Consider the following 13,701-nt stretch of genomic DNA (forward strand, 5'->3'; position numbering starts at 1 on the left):
CATTGTAACTAGTGAAAGCCAGGTGCCCTAAGTTGAAACAGGTACCAATACGATAGAGAGGATTTTGGAGATGACTTGGCACATCAGGATCATCTTTGATGATATTTTCACTTTCATGGAACAATGCAATGTTTCCTGGAGTCATACATATAGAGAAGCCAATGCAACCTAGCTAATGCCACATTTCATTAAAATAATACCAAAAGCCAATTCACACAAACTAACACTCCTAAGATTAGAATGACCTCTGAATATATACTAGGTCAACCATAACAAAATTACCAAAATTTCTATCGCAATCAGTGTAGACACAATGAATATATACGAAATCTAGTTAAATTACAAACAACTTTCTGGTTTATTTACACCATAGGAAGTTCCAGCAGCATTGGAGCATAACGCTTGTGCTTGTTGATTTTTAAAGGTTAGATTTACATCTTCCAGTCTAATCCCTTGGCAGGGATTAGCCTTACTACAAGCAAGTTTAAGTGCAACTTGAGATGTCGATGTTCCATGAATGTCTTGATATGTTACATCGCTTATCTTAACACCTGATACCTGTTAATTGAAAAAACGAATATGAGTTATAACTGCCTTATGTATATATATGCATATTAAATTTCCAACTGAAGCGCGCAATTGTACCTGGCCAGGGCAATTCTTCTGATCAGGGCAATATTCTTGATCAATTAAGATGGGATATCTGGCGTTCACCATCACGGAATGTTGAAACAGAACACCCTTCACAAATCCATTACTAGGCCTTGCCCATGTCTTTATTCTCAATCCATTTTGAGTACCTCTAAACGTAGTCGTCTTCACTGTAACATTTTGAACCCCTGCTTCTTGCATACTCCACCCCAGACTTCCAATGCTGAGAAAATAAACAAGAGTTGAGTACTTCTATATGCTGACAGTGTAAGCGAATACTAATATGCATCCATGAGCTTTTTGTCAATTTACCTTATGCCATGACCAGGGCCACAAGAGACATTTTCAATCCACAAGTTGGAGGTTCCAGGGCCTATTGATATACAATCATCGCCGGTACCAATTACTGTTTTCAAAATGGTGACACCAGTAGAAGCTGCTATATGAATCCCATCTGTGTTTGGGCTGTTAGCTGAGGCTGAAATTTTCATGTTCTGCAGCTTAGCATTTTGGCATCCATCAATAACCATATGAAACATCTGGCTGTTTAATGAAGTCAATCCACTTATCACTATGCTGTTTGAATTGTAAAACGCAAGTGTCTGCAATATTCAGAGAGGCGGAGCCAGCGTTAGGAGTTTGGGGGTTCTAAGAGAAAAATATTGCAAAACATGCTTCTTTTAAAAAAAGAAAAGAGAAATTTTGATTGATAGTAGGCTTCGAACCCACAAACACTAGTGTGAAAAGTATTTTCACTACCTTTCTTACCACTGAGTTGTTGATCAACTTTTTATTAGGCGTTCACAGGTTATAAATATATATATATATATGAATACAGTCTACGAAAAAGCTAGTGAGTCGTCCGAACCCACGAACCTCCACCTAGCTCCGACTCTGTCTGCATATCACACATTAGAATAAGATATGGAACATACCGTTGCACCATTAGGACAACTTTTGCCAGAGGTTTTACAAGTCCAAAGAGCAGCACCTTGACCATCAAAAGTTCCACCAGAAATTGTAAGTCCATTAACTCTCTCAAACTTTAGCCAATTTCCAGTATTACCTATAACTGTATAATCAGAGGGAGCTACTAAGGTACCATCAATCTTTATTGTAGTATCTTTATTCTTGCAATTTTGTCCCCAAAATGCAGCACTTGCTAGTAAATACCTTCCTTGTGGTACATATATCATGACGGACTTTGTGGAAGCACAAGCTGCAGCCCATGCATTCAGAAATGCTTTCGTTGAATCCGTTTTTCCATCAGGTTTGGCTCCGTAACTCTGCACATTGTATGTAATCTTCGTCCCCGATGATAAATGGAAGAAAAACATGATAACTAGAAGAAGAAGAAGAAGAGACACATGTTTCTTGGTGATTAGCATTATTTTTCTGAAGGTTTAATTAGAGAAAAGAATATGAATTATCTTTGAGTAATGGAGAATTAATTAGCAGATGTTTTATAAGGGTATAGTACATAATATTTATAGGGTTTTGGAGTTCATGCATTTGGTTTACTTTGAAAAATTCCCTTTGTAAGTCGACTTTGTTTTGTTAATAGTGATCTAGGATTTTCAAGGAGATTCGGTTTTTTTTTATTTTATTGTAGTGCTTAGTATTTGAGCTTGGAATCTCAACGTAAGTTTTGAATCCCGTATACCACTGAGTCACCCTCTAGTCATTTATTGGGTGGATTCAGTAAGTTCGGATGAACATCCTTTCGACCTCTTAGATCCGCGCCCCGGTTAATAGGTAATGTGAATATATATACATGTTGAAGTTATCTGAGTTTTTATTTTCAAAGTGTGTGTAGCTTATCATTTTCTCTATTTTTTATTTATTTTTATTTTTTTAGAAAAGAAGATTATTTGGCCCGTATTTACAAGTTTCATTTGACGATAAATAAGTGGCTCCCTATTTCACTAGATGACTTATTAAGAAATCACTAAGAAAAGCGATATGAGCTGATTTTGGATTGCTCTTCTAGAGGAATCTTTTTCGTTCACTGCTAATAATTAAGAAATCAATAACAGACAAAATTTCATAGCTAAACAATAAGAATTTCATGCTAATATTATTTAGGACCTTATAAGAAAAATCAATTCTTAGCTAACTAAAGGCTATTTAACGATAGATATGCTGAGAATTACTAATAAATTTTGTCACTAATTTCATGTTTTCTAATTATACTTCTTTTTTTCATGATAATTTTCAAGACGCTACTTAAGGATCAAATGCATACAACATTGTGAAATAATAATTGGTCTTCCGTATGATACGGTACAATAATTAGTACATACATGTTCTTTCATGTTCATTCATAATTGGTCTAATCATGAGAGCATATGAACCTTTGACTTCAAATATAAAATAAAACTTATCGAATAAGAGGCATTATAAATTAATATAAAAAGGCACCATTGACGTACAGAATTAATAATAATAATAAATAGAAACATTCCGTTATATTATGAATATATATAGAATTAATCCTTGGTCAGAATCTCCACATGGTGCAATTTAGTGATACGTAATCATCTCACTTAAAGTCGACGCGTATAGCGTATTAACGTGATAACGGGTCTTATTTAAATATAGAAAAGGAGTTAATACAAGTATAGATCACATGGGGTAGAAAAGTTTTAGAAATATTAACTATATCTTACATTTCGAGTAAAATAAAAATAAATATTGGCATGGAACATTGATGTTCGACCTAAAATGTGCATATTTCGATATTACTAGTCGTTCCACGTCGTACGTTTATCTTCTTTTTTATTTATTTATTTATTATTATTATTATTATTTAATTTCTATATATTAAAAAGTTGAGTTATAAAATAGAAAATGTTGATATTAATTATTAACTATAGTATTTTTACCATTTATATTTTATTCATTGAATAATATAAAATATAGTGTAAAAGACATAAAATAAATGATATTTTTTTTTCTATCCCTCATTTGTAGCTTCTACTTTTCTTTTCTTCTCATGTTGAATGATGCGATTTCCTGATCTCCGATTATTAGAATTCAACTTTCTAAGTTTGTTTAATTCATTTGTGGTAACGTTTAAAATTCACTGACAATAAAGTAAGTTTGTTTAATTTATTGATTCATAACGAAATAATAAACTATTAAAAATGTCATTTTTAAAAGGTAACAGCCATTTGCATATGTTTTATATTTATGAGCATGTGAATGTCTTCTAATTATTCTTTTTCTTTTTGGTATTTTCAATGAGGTTCTTTTAATTCTATGTGGAATGTAAATTTACAGCGTTGCAAATAAAATAAAAGTTTTAAGTATTTTGATTTTTTTTTTTTCATTTTCATGTCTTAACATATTTCAACTTAATTTATGATGATAAGAAAATACTTAGTTATTGAATATTAATTAACTAATTAATTTTTATTAATATTCACAACTCTCTCGTATTTCATATTCATAACTTCCAGATTTTCATGTGCAAGTCAACTCTCATGTAATTACACTCCGCACATTTCAAATTAAGACCTGAACCTTTTTTTATGTATGCATATAGACCTAAATTCGAGGATTTCTGTTGTGTCTGAGAGAGGTGCATAGTTCACCTTTCATTTTTGGAGTTATATGGAGGAGCAGATGGGTACCAAGCGTGATGCGAAATGAAGATTGAATAGGAAGGACGTGTGCTGACATGGTCAATCGATCAATAGCGACCCAAATATTGCCAACACCTGTAGAAGTCCAAGGCAAACTTGCCACAAAGTCCATAGTGATGCGATTCTATTTCCATTCCGGAATGGGTAATCTTCGAAACTCACCACCAGGTCTCAAATGATCGGCCTTCACCTGCTAGCAACCCAGGAAACGAGACACATAGTCTGCAATATCTCTACTCATGCCGCTCCACCAATAATGCTGCCTAAAATTGCGATAAATCTTCGTGATGCCCAGATTTATAGAGTATCTAGAATTGTGGGCCTCATAAAGCATCAACTGGATCAAATCCTCTACTCTTTTAAACACAATTACGGCCAACAAATCTCAAAACCCCATCTAAATTTAAAGTAGCCTGATCGAAATCATCCGCTAACACCCGATCTCAAAGCACCGCCAAAGTCTCATTCTCAAACTGAAGACCATGGATCCGATCATGTAAGGAAGACTGAACTCCCATATAGACTAAGACACACCTAGAATCTGAAATATCTAATCGAATCATCTGATTAGCTAAGGAATAAATGTCTAAAGCTAAAGGTCACTCAATAGTAGACATGAAGGCTACACTACCCATACTCATCGCATGTTGGCTCAAAGCATCTGCTACCACATTCTCCTTGCCAGGATGGTAGAGAATAGAGAGGTCATAGTACTTCAGAAGCTCAATCCAACAATGCTACCTAGAATTAAGGTCCCTCTAACTCATAATATACTAAAGACTCCTCTGAACAATGTAGATCTTGCAACGAAATCCATATAGGTAGTGCCTCTAGATCTTGAGACAAAACACTACCATTGCCAACTCACAGTCATGAGTGGGGTAGTTGCGCTTATGCATCTTAAGATACCGCGATGCCTAAGCAATAACCGACCCTACTGCATTAGAATCTACAAATGTATTGAATGCTCTTTATACTTATGATACAGGTTTTAGGAACTTCTTTGTTGTTTTCTTATCGGTTGTGGCCTAACTTCCATTTGGAAATATCGTATGTGTTATTTATTTTGGCATACACACCATTTTTGGGTTTTCAATGTTTGTGCCATCATGACCTAGACTTTTGGGTCGTGACAAATTGGTATCAGAGTGAAAGATTCACCTGTTCCATAAGTTAAACATCAAGGTGTGTTGTAGAGTCTTCAAAATCCGTACGTAGACGTTCGTACTTATCTTCGAGAGGCTACAAGATACCTAGTAGGAGAAATTTCTTTCCTTTGATTCCTTTCATGTGAATTATTCATATCAAGTATTGCATACCTCTAAACTATTCTTTATACGTAGATGGCGAGGACTAGAGCCAATACCTCAGAGGGCGGGTGTACCTGCTGCCCGAGCCACAGTTCTTAGATGAGGTAAGAGATGCAGTGGAGTTAGGGGTAATGGCCGAGCGAGAGGGGAAACACTTGCTCGAGGAAGAGCTAGGGAGGCATCACCTCACACTGTATATGACCATCATGATGTTATTGAGCTGCATAATGAAGAGAGGGGACCAACCCACCCTCTCTTGGTTCTCAACAGCACTCTGATTCTTTAAGAGTTGATCGGCAGGTTATTTTCTACATTGGATAGTGCTCCTACTTTTGGTATATGGTCGGGTACTACTGGTTCTCCTATTATAGTTGGTGCTACACCGTCAGTTCAGGGACTAAGTATGGGATTTCAGACTCCTGATTCCTCTTTAGTTCCTTCTTTGGCCGTTTTGAGATTTGCAGCTCCACCTCTTTCTAATGGTGCAGATATGGTTGATTGCCGAGATTTGTTAGATTGGGACCTCCTGGATTTGATAGTTCAGATGGAGATGAGGTTTTTGACTTTTTGATTGTGTTCCAGGATATGTTGTTTGACCTGGGCATCTTAGAGGACGGGGGAAACCATGCATGGTACTTCTCGACCCTGTCTTCGAGGGACAGTTGAACTAGCGACTCATGAATGCTTCTGGGTTGGACGAGCCAATAACTCGAAGGTGTTCGTTCATTTTTTAAAGAAAAAATCACAACCTTACCTTATCTTCACCATGATACAGACATTATGACGTACTCGGTTAAGTTGTTATCTAGGTCTCGATCGAGGGCGACTTCCAAATTATGGTCTCATTCTTCCCTTGATTCACGGTCCTTGCACCTGAATTAATTCCCCATGTGTGGGGACCTGAACCGTGGTGGTGCTCTTCCACAACTTCTTCTACATAGGCTCCTCCACTTCTGGAATTTAAAAAGTGCTCATGGGGTGTCTTACATTTCTTATCAATTTTCAAGAGTGGCCAAGAAGTGGTGGAGATCAGTTCTTGCTCGTAGGCCCGTTGATTCTTCTGTTATGGGTTGTGAGAAGTTTACTAAGGTATTCTTTGAGAGGTTTGTTCCCTATAGCCTTAGATATTAGTGCAGGGATAAGTTCGATAGATTGGAGCATGGCTCTTTATTAGTTTCTGAGTATGGAGCTCATTTCCATTAGCTGTCCCGTTATTCCATATCAAGTATTCCCACAGAGTTTGAGTAGATTTGTAAGTTGGTAAGGGTGTTCGCCAATTATCTTTAAGAGGTCGCAACTTCTCTTGTGTTATCAGGTGGTACGTTCTAGAGTAATATTGGTCATTCCAGGATGATCGAGAATATTCAGCACGCTAGACAGGGTAGCGGTGCCAAGAGGTTTTATCGCTAGGGCCAGTTCAACGGTTATTCATTCAGAGGTAGAGATTATTCAGGTTAGGGCTCACAGGGTTATTAGGGTAGACCAGTGCTGGTAGCTATTTAGAATACATATGGTGTTAGCAGATCAAGGCCTAGTCAGATCGGTCAAGGCATGCATAGTGGCTCTTCAAGTTAGGGATGGTGTATAGACTCTTCTAGTTACTCTCAATGGGGTTTAGGTCCTTATGTTTTTTTTTGTTTATGAGGAGTTTGAGCACAACACAAAGGATTTCCCTAGACATTTCTCTTATATTGTCTAGTCAGGATCACATGATACTCGTTCTACGCCATCTACAGTGGTGTGTGGTACTTCATAGAGTACTAAAGGTTGTACCAAGGGTACTAAGGAAGGAGCTCAGGGAGCTTTATGTAGTGCTTGTGGTGGCTCTCAGACTAGTGGTAACCATAGACAACTCTATGTTATACGAGGTAGATCCGAGACAGAGGCCTCAAATGCATTGATCACAAGTACTATCCCAATCTGTCATTGTTCTGCTACAGTATTATTTGATCCCAGGTTGACCTACTCTTATGTGTCTAATTATTTCGTTGTGGGTATTGATCATGTATGTGAGTCCCTTGTTGTGCCTATTAGCGTTTCTACTATTGTAGACAATTCCTTAGTGGTGGATCAGATGTATCAGAGGTGTGTTATGGCATTTTCTAATAGAGAAACTCGGGCAGACCTGATTTTACTTGATATACTTGATTTTGATATGATATTGAGCATGTATTGGTTATCTCCCCTTCATGCAATCTTATATTATTATGCAAAGATAGTGTCCTGATTTTACCCCATTTTACCTCGATTGGTGTAGAAGGGTGCTCCGAGTTAATATCCAAAGGGAGTGATATCTTTTCTTTGTTCCCATCATATGATGGAAAATAAGTGCTTATCTGATTTGGCACATATTCACAATCTTACCAAAGATCCATCTATTTTAGAGACAATGAAAGTGGTGAGAGAGTTAATAGATGTGTTTCCTACCGACTTACCAAGTGTTCCTCTTAACCGTGACATCAAATTTTTGATTGAGAGAGAAGTTGTATGCAAAATTCTCCAAGTGCGAGTTTTGGCTTGAGTCCGAGGCTTTCTTAGGTCATGTGGTGACCAAGAAAGGTATTATGATTGATCCGACCAAGGTTAGGGTAGTTTGTGATTGGGTGACACCTACTTTCCAAACAGAGATACAAAATTTCATCGGGTTGGCGGGCTATAATCGTCAGTTCATTCAAAGTTTCTCTTCTATCGCAACTCCATTGACTAAGTACAGAAACATGTGGTGTTTCTGTGGACCGATGAGTGTGAGGTAAGACAGGAGTTATTGAGCTCAACACATATCTTAGCATTACCCGAGGAGGTTGTGACATTTGTGGTATTCTGTGATGTTTCGAGTGTTGGCCTAAGGGGTGTGTTGATGCAAAAAGGGAGATTCATAGCCTATGCTTCTCGATAGTTGAAGGTGAATGAGAAGAACAACCCTACTTATGATTTAGAATTAGTGGCAGTGGTCTTCGTCTTGAAGTTATGGAGGCATTATCTCTATAGTGTGCATTGTGAGGTCTTTACTAAACATCATAGCCTTAAGTATCTCTTTTCTTAGATATGAAAATGAGGCAACGTAAATGGTTGGAATTGTTGAAGGACTATGAAATCACCATTCTTTATCACTCGGGAAAGGCAAACATGGTAGCGGATGCTTTGAGTCGGAAGGAACCTAGTATGGGTAGCTTAGTCTTTCTTAAGGTGGAGGAGAGACCTTTGGCTTTAGAGGTTCAGTTGTTGGCTAGACAGTTGGTTCGACTTAATATTTTTTTACCTCACCATGTTTTAACCTTCATTAAAGGCTAGGTCTACATTGATGGATCAAATTCGTGCCCACCAATTTGAGGATGACAATTTGAGAGCAATTTGGCATAAGGTGTTGAGAGGTGAATCCAAGTCAGTGACTCTTGATCCTGAGGGAATTTTGTGGATTTGTGGCCGTATTTGTGTTCCTGGAGTTGGTGGTTGGGTGCGTATGATATTGGAGGATGCTCATTGTTCAAAATACTCTATTCACCCAAGGGCAACAAAAATGTACCACGATTTGGAGCAACATTATTGGTGGTGTGGTATGAAAAGAGATATTGTGGACTTTGTGTTCAAGTGCTTGAACTGTCAACAAGTGAAGTATGAGCATCAGATACCGGGCGGTACGATTCAAAGGATGCCCATACTTATGTGGAAGTGGGAGTGCATTACCCTGGATATCCTGACTAGATTACCCTTGACTTTGGGTGAATTTTATTCTATTTGGGTTATTGTGGATCGGTTGACCAACTCGGCTCATTTCATTCATGTGAACACTAACTATAATGCAGAGTAATTTCTAGGATCTACATTCGTGAGTTTGTTCGGTTGCATGGACTGCCCATTTCTATTGTGTCTGATAGAGGTGCACAATTCACCTCTCATTTTTGGAGTCATATGGAGGATCATAAGGGTACAAAGCTTGATAGAGGTTCACAGTTCGCCTCTTATTTTAATTTGATATTTGTTCTTTATTTTCTGAATTCTTCTCTTCGGCATGATAACCCATTACTTCTTGTGTTTCTGTCTATCAATTCGGCTTACCAACTGATGGGATGCTAGTAGGTGTCATCATGACCTGAGTTTTTGGATTGTGCCATACAGAGAAAGTACCGTACAAGAGAAAATTATTGAATACACCCTTTGAACATAACTATTTTTGGTATTATAAGATATTGAGGATTCAAGGGACATTAAAAGATCAAAAGAACAAAAGTTGCCAAAAAGCAAAAATAAGATAAAAAAAGAACAAAAATGTCCAAAAAAGACCATTTCCTTAAATGGAGGACATTTCCATTACATTGTCATTAATAATTAGATGAAACGGCCTTTGTTATCTGCTAATGAGAATTTGTTTTTTCCTTTTTATAAGTGTAAATAACATAAAGGCCATATAAATGAAGGATGTAAAATTCATAATGAATTTTGGCATGTGGTAGTTACTTTAACTGAACAGGACTCCATCCATATGTGTACTAACGATTTTTCTTTCATTCAATTACTATTTGTTAATCAACATGAACACAAGGTTTTACCACCATTTCAACACACAACAAACCCTTCATTTTGCATATTACTAACTTTGTAACTCATATCAGGGTTTAAAAGATCTTCCTAGAATTAAAATCCCCAACATATAATATACCTAAACAAAGGGAAATTGAGAGGTTAGACAATTGTAATAAACAAAATAAGCTACTAGGGAGCACCCTAGAATATATAACAACAACATTATCGAATATGATCCCACAAGTGAAGTTTGAAAAGGATAAAATGTATGCAAATTTTACCTCTATCTTATGAGGTAGAAAGGTTGTTTCCAATAAGTCCTTAGTTAATAAAGTAAAATGAACATGCACCTCAAGTGGACGTGCAAACTCATTCTATCTCAACTAGTTCTATTTTAGGAAAAGTAATTAGTGAGCACAACATGTTAACTCTATGTTTGTATCATCAAACAACAGATTTTTTCATAGCATAAGAAACTACACACCTCCTCCAGGATGCAAAGGGTACATTGAAAACACATGTCGATCATAATATTTTAAACAAACCATTTCAGTACACAAAATGCTCAATATACATTTTACAAGTTAACTGTCAAATTGACAAGCACATAATGAAAAAGTTCTAGTTTGGAATATTTAGACTGCCAATGCAGTCCTTCTGCAAATGGGGCAGGAATTCACTTGCATGAGCCATTGATTGATGCAATCAAAGTGAAAGGTGTGGTGACAGTCAGTGCTTCCAATAATCTGCCCATCAGAGAAGCCATCCTACAAAATCAAGAAAACAATTGAACTTACATGACTAGACCTTAAGCAATAGGAGGAGACAATCAAATGAAAATAAAGTCCTTACCAAACAAATAGAACATGTATCCTCATCACTTGTAGATATTTCAGTTGACTGATACATGACGTGATTCATACGTGCAAAAATGACTTCTCTGCTCAATCCCCTATTAACATTTCCAGTCTGATCTTGACGGGCCAACAAACCCTAAATTCAAGATCATAGTTTGTACGAAGAAATTAATTCATAAAGAAAAATAAATTATACTATTATTTGTCCATTATTTTATCACAACTCACATTTTTCATGTAAACATGAAAAATTTGAGTCATGAAATTTTGTACCTAAAATGTCACATACAACTTGTTATAATCTCTAAAAAGAAGTAAATGTTACAGATCAAATATGCATAATTTGCTTGGCAAGGAAAAATCAACTAGGCATGGAAATTTTATAAAATTGAACAACCATTATCATTTAAGAAACTCTTGTCAAGTGATAAATTTTTTCATTAACTTTTTCTGTATTAAAAGTTAGTTTTAAGGATTCATGCAGAAGCAAAAACCTACCCATAGGCTATCCAAGAAAGATGCAAATCACATTAGGCTATCAACAAAATAATATCTGATATTTCAAATGTATTATTTACCATTTAACTCTAGTTAAAATTATATATAGATCATATCTTGAAAAAAAAAATCTTATATTTTGAAATATTCATGTTTTAGAAAATAAACTTATATCAGAAGTAAAAAGATAAATTTATTAGTTGAAATATAAAAAAAATAAGCTCTATGATGTAATTTTCAATGTCGAACCATTTAATACTATCATGGCGATAAAGTGGAGGAAACCTGAACATGACTTCTTAAAATTAAATTCTGATGGGACTTCCAGGGGCAATTCAGGCCCTGGTAGAGATGAGAATGGAATGCTGATTGCGGCCTATGCCTTCAATCTGGGTGAAGTATCTAATAATCAAGTTGAAACTAATGCTATATATGCTAAAGGGACTAGAATGGTGTTGCTCTAATAACATCAGGAAGGTTGAAGTCGAGACTGATTCTTTGTTACTTGTCCAATGGATTACTTATACTTGTAAACCTCCTGGAGCATTTGGGATGATATCCAACATATTAAGAGGGTGATACAAAATTTTGAAGTTACTATCATTCACCATACTTATTATAGAGAAGGTAATCATGTTGCTAATAGATTAGCAAACTATGGAGTGTAATGCATATGCACAGAATGGTTCTCTACACCTCAACAACTACCTATAGTCGAATCATGGTTCCTTAGCATAAAAGCAAATTAGTACTTATTACTATGGAGATTTAACAATTAACACAACCCAATCATTAAAGCATAAGTGCATTCAACATTAAAAATAATTACATCTAAACATTAAAACATACTTATAGCATGATAATTCCAAGTTAGTAATTAAATTAAGTATGAGTATGAGAAAACTAATTATGTGAAGATTGAAATAAATTTATGATTAAAAAGAAAAATAAAGCTAAAAAAGAGAAGACGACTAAACTAACCGTATGAAAATTGGCAGGAAGTGGTGGAAATGGCATACGATTTGGTCCATGGTTCACATCCGCAAATCTTGAGGCATAATTCATCACAGGATAAGGCAAGCTCCATAAATTATTCATATTTGGTAGGACAGGAGTCATTGTATTTGTTAGCATTTCATTCGGAATCCAATAGGAAAAACGATTTCTTGGAACAATGGAAACACGGTATATGTTTGTTCCATTAGCCAAAACAATAGTTAAGCTCCCATCAGAGGAATAATAATATCCCGAAATATTGAGTACCATACCATTGAGACGGAGTCCTGGTCTTACATAGTAAATTCTAGAACTATGTGCAGCAGAGGTCATAGTTCTTACATGACCATATTGATAAGTGGCCTCATTTCGCAAAATGATATTTCTTGTACTAGTACGACGCGGCATTGTAGTTAACTTTCTTTTCTTTTAGAACTTCAGTGATTTAATTAAGTCCAAACAAATTATTGTAATGCTTCCTGAACCTGAAATCACAATGAAGCAACAATGTCAATCTATATATTGGTGATAAGCTATGTACATAGTTAAATGAAGCACATCAATATAATGAAAATTTTCTTCAAATAATGAAGTACCCTTTTCTCGTTTCTTTTATACTAACTTTAAGAAAACACGAAAAATAAGCTGATAACTATTGTTTTACATAGAGAAGTTCTATAAGAATATAGAATATAACTTTTACGTGCTTTGTGAGTCTAAAATGACATACAATTACATCAATTTATATATGTCCCAATTAGGTATTTATGTAATTTACATGAAACACACCAGTATATAAAAATACGTTTCAAGTGATTATTAATGACTCTTTTCGTTTTCTTCATTACACATTTGAAGGAAAGACCTAAAAAATAAAATATGAAAAATCAATAAGTGGACATACAATCACATACATTTAGAAAGAATATGAAAATAACTTTAACTAAAAATCATCCAACTCTATAAAAGATGTTTCCATTACCAAGAGATCTATGTGAAACACAAAAGTAAATCTTTATTTAAATAAATAATTTATGAAATATAAATAAATCCCCGAAAGTTGTAAGAATCATACTTTATAAATTAGAAAATATTATTTTAAGTATCACTTTCATCTAGACTAAATTAAATATTAAGAGGCTGATACTAACTATAACATCTAACTGAACAAACCATAATCCCTAGTTCATACCTAAAACTATACCCCCCCCCCCCCCCCCC

At 35.5% G+C, this 13,701-nt stretch overlaps 1 protein-coding gene across 1 annotated transcript; it reads right to left on the bottom strand.

Annotated features, from left to right (window-relative positions):
- Window positions 1-339: 339 nt before the first annotated feature.
- Window positions 340-2,077, bottom strand: LOC102591025 (polygalacturonase-like). The gene is made up of 4 exons (XM_006353074.2): window positions 1,587-2,077; window positions 964-1,253; window positions 646-874; window positions 340-558 (listed from the first exon to the last, which is right to left on the bottom strand). The coding sequence occupies exons 1-4, from the start codon at window positions 2,037-2,039 to the stop codon at window positions 340-342; spliced, it is 1,191 nt and encodes a 396-aa protein (XP_006353136.1). The 5' UTR covers window positions 2,040-2,077.
- Between the last annotated feature and the right edge of the window lie 11,624 nt (window positions 2,078-13,701).

This window comes from Solanum tuberosum, unplaced genomic scaffold (genome assembly GCF_000226075.1).
Source record: "Solanum tuberosum cultivar DM 1-3 516 R44 unplaced genomic scaffold, SolTub_3.0 scf00151, whole genome shotgun sequence".
Taxonomy (NCBI): domain Eukaryota; kingdom Viridiplantae; phylum Streptophyta; class Magnoliopsida; order Solanales; family Solanaceae; genus Solanum; species Solanum tuberosum.